The sequence below is a fragment of the Anabrus simplex genome, chromosome 1 (genome assembly GCF_040414725.1).
Source record: "Anabrus simplex isolate iqAnaSimp1 chromosome 1, ASM4041472v1, whole genome shotgun sequence".
NCBI lineage: Eukaryota > Metazoa > Arthropoda > Insecta > Orthoptera > Tettigoniidae > Anabrus > Anabrus simplex.
In genome coordinates, this window is record NC_090265.1 from 416,523,585 (window position 1) to 416,536,916 (window position 13,332).

General features: G+C 40.3%; 1 protein-coding gene across 2 annotated transcripts in view; it reads left to right on the forward strand.

Moving 5' to 3' along the window:
• Positions 1 to 13,332, forward strand: part of cnk (connector enhancer of ksr) — a 316,579-nt gene that overhangs the window by 114,928 nt on the left and 188,319 nt on the right. For both annotated transcript variants that reach the window (XM_067135099.2, XM_067135098.2), the window contains exon 6: positions 5,595 to 5,827. In XM_067135099.2, the coding sequence (XP_066991200.2) occupies positions 5,595 to 5,827 (233 nt within the window). The remainder of the gene's footprint in view (positions 1 to 5,594; positions 5,828 to 13,332) is intronic.

A 13,332-nucleotide genomic window follows, 5' to 3' on the forward strand; every position in this document is an offset into this window, starting at 1 on the left:
ACAAAAATTTTGATCTTCTTTCGTCGTCTGCGAAAATGATATGAAAAGCTCACATCCCCAAACTTAGATGCATCGGCAATCAGGTTACCATCCTAGGCGTTTGGCTCAGACAAAGGCTAACCTCCAACAAAATGAAACCAATAATGAATCAAGAGATAGCTAACTCGCTTACATAACTTATATTTTAAAAAATTCATCCCTACTAATATTATGCTACAGGACTTGGAGTAACCACACGCGTACTTACAACTAAACATGCAACACAAATGCGTAATGTAAAAGATTCAAACTCATGACTTCTCAGAACAAGCTGCAACCACTCTAATCATGATACAATTGAAACACTGTATTTATAATGCACAGACAGATAATGGATCTCAAAATGTATGAAAGGTACAAGCAGCCGTGTATAAATTTTACTTTTAAAACGCCTGCGAGAGTCAGGTCAAAGATCCCTTCATTAGACAGAGACTTTATTGTTCAAAGCCAGACATGTAGAGAGTTTCCCTAGTGAGTGATGTCAGTAACCTTACCTTTTTTGCAACCCTGTGAGCCTGCCCGACTCGCGCCATGCAGAACCGCAGTGATTTACGAGCGTCTGACAAGTAGTAAACAAACCAACAGGCGAACTACCAGTCATTTCTATATTAGCCCCACTCAAGATCACTAATTACCAGGCCCTTTTATTAATACATCTCACGTGTAAGTACAACACGTATTCTTATTCATACAGAGCGAAACACAGCACTCTAAATTTATTCATAATTCAAGCTCACCTAGAGCCTTTATTCCATAACATTCTCATGCATTTTCCTGCACATATAACTATCATTTCACTTCATATGCCTGCATTAATTGTGCAACATAGGGCTATTATCTATCATCTGGGCTTTTCAAACACGTTTCTTGTTTCTGATTTATTTATGCGTGCATTCATGGCAAACTCGACTTTGTGCGAGACCCCAGGTGCATTAAGCAAATATAGAAGATCTTATAGTATTACGTCTACCAACAAATCACTTATATTTAAACATGCCTCATGCATTCTAGCTAGGCCCTAATACTCTTCGTCTGCTTATAAGAAAAACTTTAGACTATGCAAGTCTCCTGGTTGATAAAATCACAGCTACCCTTTTATCAGTGACTGAAGACATTATGTACAACAAGTTATGACACAAATGAAAGCAAATCATATAGCATGCAAATTAAACTATCTTAACCGCGTGTGTCCTGAGCATAAATCGATGTACAAGTGCCCGAGGACACATTTACTATTTACATGTTAACCTAAAAGTGTTAATTTACATTTTTAAATAGTTGAAGCTATCTTATCTCTGCTCCATGCTGATAAATTAGACTTTGCCTGACCTGCATCTGTGATTACACCTGAGCAGTTCTCCTTGCGGACTTGCGACTTAGTAAGCCATGCTAATGTTGTGGATGGAAGGCAGCAGTCCGGGGTTCATGACTGGTGACATCATGAGAATCTGTGTTGTTCAGCTCGATGCTCGTACTGGTGAGTTGATCGCTGCCTCCTCGTTGTTTACGGTGCCTCGACTAGATGCGATGTAGGCTCCAGCGAGTCCTTGTTTGTTGCCTCGCTGCGTTGATGAATGTCCTGTTGTTTGCACGTACCACAGCTCCCAGCGTGATAAATTGGCAGTATCAGGTGAATTCGTGATGTTAGAGAAATGTCACTAGGACAATGCAGTCTCTAACTGTGATGCGTGGAGACAAAGGCCGTCTTCTCGTCGTTGAGTTGCCTTCAGACATGAACACCTTTCAGTCAGCGATGTGCACAGAGAATGCTCCTCGCATCCTCGCGGGCTGTATTTATGAATGAGCGTTACCCACACCCACGAGATCCTCTTGTGTGGTCCACTTGAAAGCGTGCGCGCGGAGATGGAAATTCTCTCATGGTACTCGAGATAATTATTAATTAATTCGTTGAGATTATTAATACCGTCATGTAGCATATCAAAATGTGCAGAAAATTATGCTCATTCCAACTATTATTTCCAAATCTCACTATTCCTCGTGTGGGCAGAAATATTCAATGAGTTTTGTTTCCCTCCAAGCTGAATTCCCCGTGGTTTCTCATGAAATTGCTAGCGTCAGACGCTATAAGATAAGTGGTTAGCGTGGGTTCTTAAATTTAATTTTTCATGCCGGGTACTTCACCTTGCTACTGACGCTCTGCTCTCTAAAAGAGCGAGAAATGTCGCGTCCTAATGCATAATAATATCTAATGTAATGTCCTTCCTTTGTGGTCTCATCTGCCATAATATAATTGACTCTATTTGACCATGAAAGGAACGGTTCGCCATTTTCACACCAAGTTAATGCTGAGGTTGTACCTTAATTAAGGCCACGGCAACTTCCTTCCCACTCCTAGCCCTTTTCTGTCCCATCGTCACCGTAAGACCTGTCTGTGTCGGTGTGACATAAAGCAAATTGCAAAAAAAAAAATTATATATGTACTGTATGTATGTAAGTAGATACCACATTGCCCTTGTGTTTGTGCGTGGACAATGAAATGTAAGTTGTGGAAATGATTCTTTGAACAATCTGCGGTAAACTTCTGGTCAATGTTTGAGCCAGGATTTGCGTTCACGAAAGCACGGAACATTCTGTGAATGTAGAGATCTGAACTCGGGTAATACGTTGGTGATTTATGCCGAGAATAGTGGCTTTCTTTGGTAGGGAAGGAGTTGACATAAGTCCTGCTGAGTGCATTTATACTTCTGAAAGAATATTTTTGGGCGTCATAGTGACTAGATAGATAAAAGCTTTTCTTGATCGTGGCAAAGTTAGGGTTCCTGGCCCTCTCTTACATAACCACATGCATATTACTGTATTACTTACTAATATTAAACATTGACGTTGTAATAAAACATCAATTTCTTGGCAGATCATAACATCATGAGATGTCTTCTGCTCAATGTTGGATCATCAACTTTACGCAGCTGCCTTTTCTTGATCGGAACAACATTAATTAAACCAAAATGATAGTTACCCGTATTTTATGCACAGATTTTATGTTAAAACACACAGTACTTCTTGTTTAAAAAATCCAACATTGCCAGTAAATTCCTTTTTCTTTGCATCGCTGATGACTGGACTTTTTTTGATAGCCTGGATGGACAGTAGATTATGTACGGCACTGTGAGATCATCCTTTTTAAAAATATGTTGAGATCTTTTGACACCTGCATTTCATTGAATGATCGCCTTGTTTTGATCATTGTTAACTCAGCTCTCAAAACTACGAGGATGAAGTCATAAGTCATGGCAACTACTTTTTTCCTCGCGAACAGGAGACAACATGGAAAATATAAGATAAGCATTTGGAAATATAGGCCATTTACTTATGCTTAGTGCCTGAAGACAAATTCTGACTTGAGGAGATTCTCGTAAGAAAGTGACAGAACACAGGTCATTGGTAAACATTGTTTTATTATGGAATAGACAGCAAATACACAAGACTACGTACAAAGGACAGGTCTCCACTGGTTACAGACCTTCGAAATAATCACCCACGCCTTCCACTGTGTGTTGCCAGCGGTGGGGCAGGCGCTGAATACCATTCGCTGCATGTGTATGGCTAACGTGTGGCATTTCTCTCCGAAATCCTGTTACGATGTCTTCTTTTGTTAGCAAACTGTTGTCCCCGTAATGGCTTCTTGACTTTGGAGATTAGATCATAGTCACATGGGCTCAGATCAGGCAAATAAGGCAGGTGTGGAAGAACCTCCCATCCCCACCGTCGTAAGCGATGCTGAACGATGGCTGTTGTGAGATGTCGCGTTATCATGTAGGATTATGGCATTGTCCACCCACCTTGCCACTGTTCTATAGGGCATGGCATGCACACCTAAGGCTTCCCGCAGCTCTGCATGGCATTGGCGTGCATTTCTGCCATGGAGAATTGCTATTTTGATATACCATCATTGCTCCTGCTTGTTGACCTCCATTTTGTGACATTCTTACTCACACATTGAACTTGGGGGCATGCTTAGACCCACATTGTTCTTTACATACACCATCTAGTGGTATCATACGCAAGTACATACCGTAGGTGTACAAATGCATATCTTAGATTTTCCATGTTGTCTCCTGTTCGCGAGAAAAAAAAAAGTTGCCATGACATGACTCGACCTACGTATTATTCAGGGTGGCATACCCCCAGATTTTCCCCTTGAGATTTGTGAAAACCACATCTGCATGCTTCTTCTTTTGATAATAGTGCATACTTTGACTAGTTAAGCCTAATATACCAATGAATGACTTGCTGAGTTAAGCCTAATATACCAATGAATGACTTGCTGCACACTTGAACATGACCTTTTTTTCTTGGAAAATACTGAATAATTAGCAGTAACTCATCTTCTGCTCAATGCAGTATCATCAACTTTACGCAGCTGCCTTCTCTTGATCGGAACAAATTCATTAAACCAAAATTATGGTTACTCTTATTTCTTCGAGTTTATGACCAAAACTGTGCAGTTGACATACCTTGCCTTTGGAAAGTTCATGGCAGTTGTGTCAGCACTTCAATGTATCCTGGTAACAAAAGAAGGATGATCACATTGCGACGTTACCATAGTCAAATAGCTCATGTCTTAATTATGATGGAGAATTACCATTTTGTATGGAACTGGATTCTGAGGTATTTGGGTGGATAAAAATTCGCTAACAGAATGACAGTATCACTGCTTCAGAGTATATGATGACGTCAACGAGCCCGGATCCAGTAGTAACCTTCCCCACAGAATGCAAGGCGTGAGTGATTTGCATCATTCCACAGGTCAGGTGTTGTGGACTCAATGCAAGGGCCGTCTTCTGTTGCTCGTAGGACCTTGACCATTCCACCAATTAACTTACTGTTCATTCAGTGCTATTGACCTGACTGTTTACTAATCTTTCCACAAAAGAACAAAAATTTTATATTTTTTGATGGTTTTTTTCCATGTCAGTGCCTCAATTATAGATTAAAAAGGAATCCCTAGGCATTGCACAGTACACACTGGAGCATTTTCTCTGGATTTCAGAGAGGTGTACCTTCCCACAGAGAAACTATTCACTACTTTACAGTTATAGTTCTCAGCAAAGTCTGTGAGATTGGAGAAAGGAAATCTTACCTTGGGACCGGGCAAGTTGGCTGTGTGGTTAAGGGCACGCAATTGTGACCTTGCATCTGGGAGATAGTGGATTCGAATCTCACTGTCGGCAGCCCTGAAGATGGTTTCTGTGGTTTCCCATTTTCACATGAGGCCAATGCTTGGGCTGTACCTTAATTAACGCCATGGCCACTTCCTTCTCCCTCCTAGGCCTTTCCCCCAATTGTTGCCATAAGACCTATCTGTATCAGTGCGATGTAAAGCAAATTGTAAAAAGATAAAAATTTAAAAATCTTACCCTGGAGTGCAAATTTGGAAATTGTATGTCTTAGAAATCAGGCTTTGATGAAATTATAGAGACTGGTATTGTGACTTTTTGTTAAGGTATTTCTGTTGTGAAAATCATTTATTTGATTGTGAATATTGCTTGTTAGTGTATTACACCACAAACAGCTGGTACTGTTGCATGTTATAGGTGGGTTGGCAGACTAAGAAGGTGATGTTTCTCCTGGAAGAATCTCCCACTGATGTTTTCCTCACACTCAAGAAACGCCCACGTCACACTAAGGTTTATGGTCAGATATATATGAAGCCATACCGGTTACCCAGCAAGAAGAGAGCGGCACCTTATACTCGTTGGCATGACAACTTACCTTCTCCTCGGCCAGAACTGCTGACCATACCCGATTTTGAAATGCCGCTCCCAAGGTACAAAATTTTCAACCATCTTATTTAAAAAGTTATTATTGTATTATATTTATGTCCTTGTTAGCTTTCATTCTTATCAGAAGTGTGAACCATGACAGTTTGGCAGACTCAGTGTGATTTCTCTCTCACTCACTCACTCACTCACTCACTCACTCACTCACTCACTCACTCACTCACTCACTCACTCACATGTCTTTAAGCATTCAGTCTGCAAGCCTTTGTGAAAGAACTAAGCACCTCTGTAATCCACTATAACACTATCTAGCATGATTTTTGCGGCAAAGCATCTGATACGTGATTTTAACTAAATACGGTCTCCAAACTTCAGAAATGTCATTGGTTCTGTTGTATCACATCTAGTTTTCGTGTTATTTGCAAATTACTCTCTGAAAATGTGTCATTGCGGCACAGTGCTGCTTTGTGATAACAGCGAATCGGTTGTTAGAGTGGCCATGGTTTGCTTTGTTAATGTTGCGTATGTTTGTCAATCCAAACCTCCTCCACCGACTATGTCCCCTCCATTGAATTAGTCAGGTAACAGAGTCTATTTTTAGCTTGTGGTAGTGACAATACGGTGAAGCCAGTCAGTTGCGTCGTGAGTGTGGCGGAAGTCTGACCTTTTTATACTGTGTTGTGTTGGAAAAATGGCAAGTGTCTCAGGAATTAGAAGATGTGTGAATAAGCCAGACTCATTCTGTTGCATGTGTGGGTGTTATATTATGAAGGGACAGAGTAGGCCAATAACTGCATCAGTGAAACGTTTATATTATGCATATTTTAAGGTAAAATTAGGAGACTTGGACAAGTCGTGGGCTCCACATGTAATTTGTAAAACGTGCCTAGAAAACCTACGACAATGGAGCATTGGAAAACGTAAGGCCCTTCGATTTGGGATAGGAATGGTTTGGCGCGAGCCCCAGGACCATACCAAGGACTGTTACTTTTGCCTGTGTAAAGTAGCAGGATTCAATAAGAGAAACAAGGACAGCATTGTGTACCCGAATTTAAAGTCGGCGATGAGACCTGTTCCTCATGGACCGGAGATTGCAATACGTTCTCCTCCTACCAGTTTACCTGACTGATGGTTCCTCAAATTCTGATAACGAGCAAGTTGATATGGGTTTTTCACCTGCTGCAGATGCAATAGGTCCACAATTGTTTAAACAGTCGGAGTTGAGTGATCTGATACGAGACCTTGGTCTCACGAAGGGAAAAAGAGAACTGCTAGGTTCATGATTGAAAGAATAACCTTCTTGCGCCTGGAACTACTTTTTTCTTGGAGATAGACATAGAGGTAAGGAGTTCAGGATGTATCTCAAGAAGAAAGATGATCTGACCTACTGCTGTGACATTCCAGGATTGATAGAACAGCTAGGGAGGGATTACAATCCTGAAGAATGGAGACTGTTTGTGGATTCCTCTAAGAGGAGCTTAAAGGCTGTACTACTTCATAACAGAAACATCCTACCTTCAATTCCTGTGACACATTCTGTTTCACTAAAAGAAAATTATATCACAATGCAAACTGTTTTAGATAAAATCAAATATCATGAGCACCGGTGGGATGTGTGTAGTGACTTGAAGGTGTGTGGTATTCTATTAGGACAACAAGCAGGCTACACTAAATTCCCTTGTTATTTATGTGAATGGGACAGAAGAGCTAGGGACAAACACTGGTCTACATCTTCCTGGCCCAAGAAACAAGTTTTGACACCTGGTGTGAAAAAATTATAAATATTTCCAAAATTTTCAACATTTTACAGCACTTTTTACATGCAATATTCAGGTCCATTTCTTATTTTGATAAACCTGTTGTGAGAAAACGTGATGTGATATGTAGAAACGGACAACGGATTCGTGTTCAGCGACTCAAAATTAGTTAAGATCACCTATCACACCTCTTGCCGCAAAAAAAAGTTTGAAAATGCTCGGTTGTGTAATTAGCACTGTAGCCTTGTCTAGTTGTACATGTCTACCCTGATATCATTAGATATCTCTCTGCTTCTCTTACTTTCCCTGACCAAGTCCCTATCCTCACATGACCCCACAATTGAAACTGGCTCATATGCACAGCTTAATCTATTGAATTAATTGCAAACATAACCTTTATCTTCTAGTTATGAGTGCCTTACCCTTGTTCTTCCCACCTGATAGTATCAGCATTCATTCTTGCTGCTTTCATGTCTGTTGCTTCCTGCTTCATCGTCATCATGATTTGTCCATTCCAGCAAGCTGGCAACTATTTATTTTTTCCAGATGTTTCTAGACCTTCCTCAAGATAATTTTTTTCTGGAAATCATATCAGGAGACATTCTTATCATATTCAGTTCTAATGTTACTAGCAAGCTCCTTTCCAATCAACCCTGTTGGTGTATTTCCTCATTTCTTATTTTGTACCTCTTTCTTTTCTGGAGACAGGGGCAGAGGAACTGTATTTCTAAGGCTTGAAGTCTACAATTTTCTGGTCCTGTCAGTATAGTTGTTTATGCAGTGTGACCTTTTAGAATGGAGAAAATTTTACGTTATGCTGTACTTCGCTCTGACACAGATAGATCTTATGGCGACAGTGGGATAAGAAAGGGCTAGGAGTGGGAAGGAAGTGGTTGTGACCTTAATTAAGGTACAGCCCCATCATTTGCTGGGTGTTAAAATGGGAAACCATGGAAGGCAAAGTATGCATTTTTCGAATCTCAGGATGTTGATTCGTTTCAGATGAGCTGCAAGACTGTTGTGGCCTGTGGTAAGGCTGAAGAAGGCTGCAGCTTCTCTTCATATCCTTCCATAATTTGGTTTCTGCTGTTTTCTTTGCCATTTCTTCATGCCTGTTTTTAATAGTATTTTTCAGAATCCTTTTTATTGACATAAAGTCAGTCTGACTGGCAAGTTTTTGTAGTGTGGTACCTTTTTTTTGGCTAATCTGTCTGCCTCTTCATTATCTGCTATTCCAACATGAGAAAGAATCCACTGAAATGAGATCTGTTTGTGGAGTCTTTGGATGGTTTTTATCATACATAGAATTTCCTTCAGTTCTTTATTTTGAGACATTATTTGCCGAGATGGCTTGGATGGCTACTTTTGAATCTGTAAGGATTAAAAAATTTTGGTGATCATTGTTTCTGCCTAATAAATGTTGTAGTGCGTGGGAAATTGCTTTTATCTCTGCATTAAATCTGTTTTGTTTTGGCATACAGTGGGGTTCAAGTTTTAATTTCAGATTGCTCTTATTAATATATTCTTTGGTGAAACTCAAAGGATCTTTTTGGGTTTTAAGATTGGGGCTAGTAACTGTTTTTTTGCCCCAGGTCATTTGGGGTAGTCTTTGTAAACTGAGATATGTTTTAGGTATTTGTTGTTTCATCTCTTCTTCTATTGATATGCAGTGTGACCTTTTAGAATGGAGAAAATTTTACGTTATGCTGTATACAACTGTAAGGCTGTTACAGGCAAGGTTTTTATTGGACCTGTTTATAGGGCATTATTCTGACACCTCTCAAGGCAATCAATGTTTGATTGGGGTGCTGTAGTAAGTACTTCACTGCCATATTTTGTAATAGGTTTGATGTAAGTGTTATAGGTTCTGTTGAGTGTGTCTTGAGTGCTCCCCCAAGAAACTCCTGCTAGTCTCTTCAGCAATTTCATCCATTTGTTTACTTTCTCCTCCACGTGTATGTGTTTGGTCCAGTTCAGCTTCTTGTCCATGATAATACCTAGTTGCTTTCACTTTTTGGAATTAGACTGAAAGTAGAATTGTGATATCTCAGGGGGAAAACTGAGTGAATTGAGGCCTCGGAAAATGCTAGGGCGTCATCCTGAAGTGACGCGCAGTTCCCGCTGCTCTGGGGGAACTGAGAAGTGGGCTACCAGACATCACAAGAATCGGTATCATCGTCATGACTTTGAATGGCAAGTTAGAAGAACTGATAGAGTATATGGAGAATAAAGACATAGCAATGATGGGAATAAGCGAGACAAATTGGAAGGGGAAAGGTCAAAAAGAATTGAAGAAAGGATATAGATTATATTGGAATGGAGGAAAGATGGCAACAAATGGTGTTCGTGTTATGTTGAGAGAAGACCTAGTGCAATATGTGGACAAAATTGACCAGATCAGTGACAGGATAATTAAAGTTAGACTTGGACTTGAGAGTGGAAACAAGGATTTTATAAAGGTTTATGCATCCCAATTGGGGAATGCAGATGAATGTTTAGAAGTGTTTCTAGAAGAACTGGGAAGTTGTATTCAAGACAAAGAGGTTATAATAATGGGAGACATGAATGCACATGCTGGAACAGACAGACAGGGAAAAGAAGAAATAATTGGCCCCTCTGGTTATAGAAACCAAGATGAAGATGATTTGGTAATAGATTTTTGTAGAAGAAATGGATTAATTGTTGGCAATACATGTTTTGGAAAAAAGAACTCACAAAAAATAACTAGATATGGTTGAGGAGATAGAAAGACAAAGACAATGACTGATCTTATTCTGGTGGAGAAGGAGAAACGTAGACAACTGGAAGATGTGACAGCAGTGCCAAGAGGAGATTTCGAAGGAGACCATATGGTGGTAGCCATATTAAGACTTGGTAAAATTAAGTTAATAGACAGAAAGGGAACGAAAAATAAAGGGATGGAAGCTAAAAGAAATAAGGGAAAAGTTTCAAGAGGATCTGAAGAAAGAAATTCCCAGAGATGACTTGAACAGTGTGAAAGAGAAATGGACATGTTTCAGAAATGGATTTGTAAAGTGTGCAGTAAACACCTGTGGAAGACTATCAGGGAGGAAAAAGGAAAAGGAGATTCCATGGTGGAACACCAGGGTAAAGGAAGCAGTTAAAGAGAAACAAATGGCTTGGAGGAAGTGGATAGGTAGCAGTAGTACAGAGAATTGGCAGAAATATACATACATACATTATCATTATAGACTGTTATGCCTTTCAGCGTTCGTCTGCAAGCCTCTGTGAATTTACTAAACGTTGCCACAATCCTCGATTTGCAACTAGTGTTGTGGCCTCATTTAGTTCTATACCTCTTACCTTTAAATCGTTAGAAACTGAGTCTAACCATCGTCGTCTTGGTCTCCCTCTACTTCTCTTACTCTCCATAGCAGAGTCCATTATTCTCCTAGGTAACCTATCCTCTCCATTCGCCTCACATGACCCCAACACCGAAGCCGGTTTATGTGTACAGCTTCATCCATTGAGTTCATTCCTAAATTAGCCTTTATCTCCTCATTCTGAGTACCCTCCTGCCATTGTTCCCACCTGTTTGTACCAGTAATCATTCTTGCTACTTTCATGTCTGTTACTTCTAACTTATGAATAAGATATCCTGAGTCCACCCAGCTTTCGCTCCCGTAAAGCTAAGTTGGTCTGAAAACAGACCGATGTAAAGATAATTTCGTCTGCGAGCTCACTTCCTTCTTACAGAATACTGTTGATCGCAACTGCGAGCTCACTGCATTAGCTTTACTACACCTTGATTCAATCTCACTTAGTATATTACCGTCCTGGGAGAACACACAACCTAAATACTTGAAATTATCGACCTGTTCTAGCTTTGTATCACCAATCTGACATTCAATTCTGTTGAATTTCTTACCTACTGACATCAATTTGGTCTTCGAGGGGCTAATTTTCATACCATACTCATTGCACCTATTTTCAAGTTCCAAGACATTAGACTGCAGGCTTTCGGCACAATCTGCCATTAAGACCAAGTCGTCAGTATAGGCTAAACTGCTCACTACATTTCCACCTAACTGAATCCCTCCCTGCCATTTTATACCTTTCAGCAGATGATCCATGTAAACTATGAACAGCAAAGGTGAACAGCCTTGTCTAACCCCTGTAAGTACCCTGAACCAAGAACTCATTCTACCATCAATTCTCACTGAAGCCCAATTGTCCACATAAATGCCTTTGATTGCTCTTAATAATCTACCTTTAATTCCATAGTCCCCCCCTTTGGCAAACATCTTTTCCCTCAGTACCCTGTCATAGACTTTGTCTAGATCTACGAAACATAAACACAACTGCCTATTCCTCTCGTAGCATTTTTCAATTACCTGGCGCATACTGAAAATCTGATCTTGACAGCCTCTCTGTGGTCTGAAACCACACTGGTTTTCATCCAACTTCCTCTCAACGACTGACCGCACCCTCCCTTCCAAGATGCCAGTGAATACTTTGCCTTGTATACTAATCGATGAGATACCTCGATAGTTGTTGCAATCCTTCCTGTTCTCTTGCTTATAGATAGGTGCAATTACTGCTTTTGTCCAATCTGACAACAACACCAACACTCCACACTAATTTTACTACTCTATGAAGCCATTTCATCCCTGCCCTCCCACTATACTTCACCATTTCAGGTCTAAATTCATCTATTTTTGCTGCCTTATGACAACGGAGTTTATTTACCATCCTTTCCACTTCCTCAAGCATAATTTCACCAACATCATTTTCCTCCTCCCCATGAGTTTGGCTGTTTGCAACACCACCAGAAGTGATTTTCTTTTACATTGAGAAGATGTTCAAAATATTCCCTCCACCTCTCCAGTGATTCCCTGGAATCTATTATGAGTTCACCTGAATTACTCAAAACACTGTTCATTTCCTTTTTCCCTCCCTTCCTAAGATTCGTTATTACTGTCCAGTAAGGTTTCCCTGCTGCTTGACCTAGCCTTTCCAGGTTATTACCAAAATCTTAGGAAATCTCCTTTTCTTGTCCTTCTTCTTTCCCCACTGTTTCTTCTTGCTCTTTCTCATCTGCCAGTTCACTGTATTTAATATTTAGCAATTCTGAGAAGTATTATTCCCATCTTTTTAGTGTCATCTCTTTGCATCAATTTCTGCCCTGTTTCAGTTTTTACAAATTTTGTATCTTCTCTATTTTGTAAACTATTCTTTACCAAATCATACAAAACCTTTTTACTTCCCTTTATGTCCTCCTCTAAAGTTTCTTCCGTTTCTCTTCTTGTACTATTTTCTTACATACCTTTTTGGCTTCTTTATATTTCTGCCATGCTTCATGTTTGTGGGTTACTGTAGTCACGTCCTAGTTCGTGAACCATGGGCAACGGCTGAGTGGCCTAGTAAGGGGTCCTGAGAGTCGGGAAACCAGTTGCTATGGAATGGGAGTGGGCATCTCGGACATATTCTGAGTCATGGTCCTCCTTGTGCTCAGGCGGCTAGGACTATACAATTCACCGGTGGTCCATAACCCGTTAGAAGAGAGATCCTCACTTGGACTATGTGCAAGTAGGGTAGCATCCTGCTTCATGAATTTACCGAGCTCAGAACATTTTAAGCAAGCCTCGGACCTATGGGAGTAATGGAGTCCCACTCCCATTCGACAGGCGAGGGACTCCTTGGAAACAACTTGGTGAACGAAATGGAATTCGATGGGGAGCTATCAATATTAATGAGGCTTATGGAAGAAAGGAGGTAGAACTGGCTGAGTCAGCAAAGAGGTTGCATCTGGATGTGCTAGGATTAAGTGATAT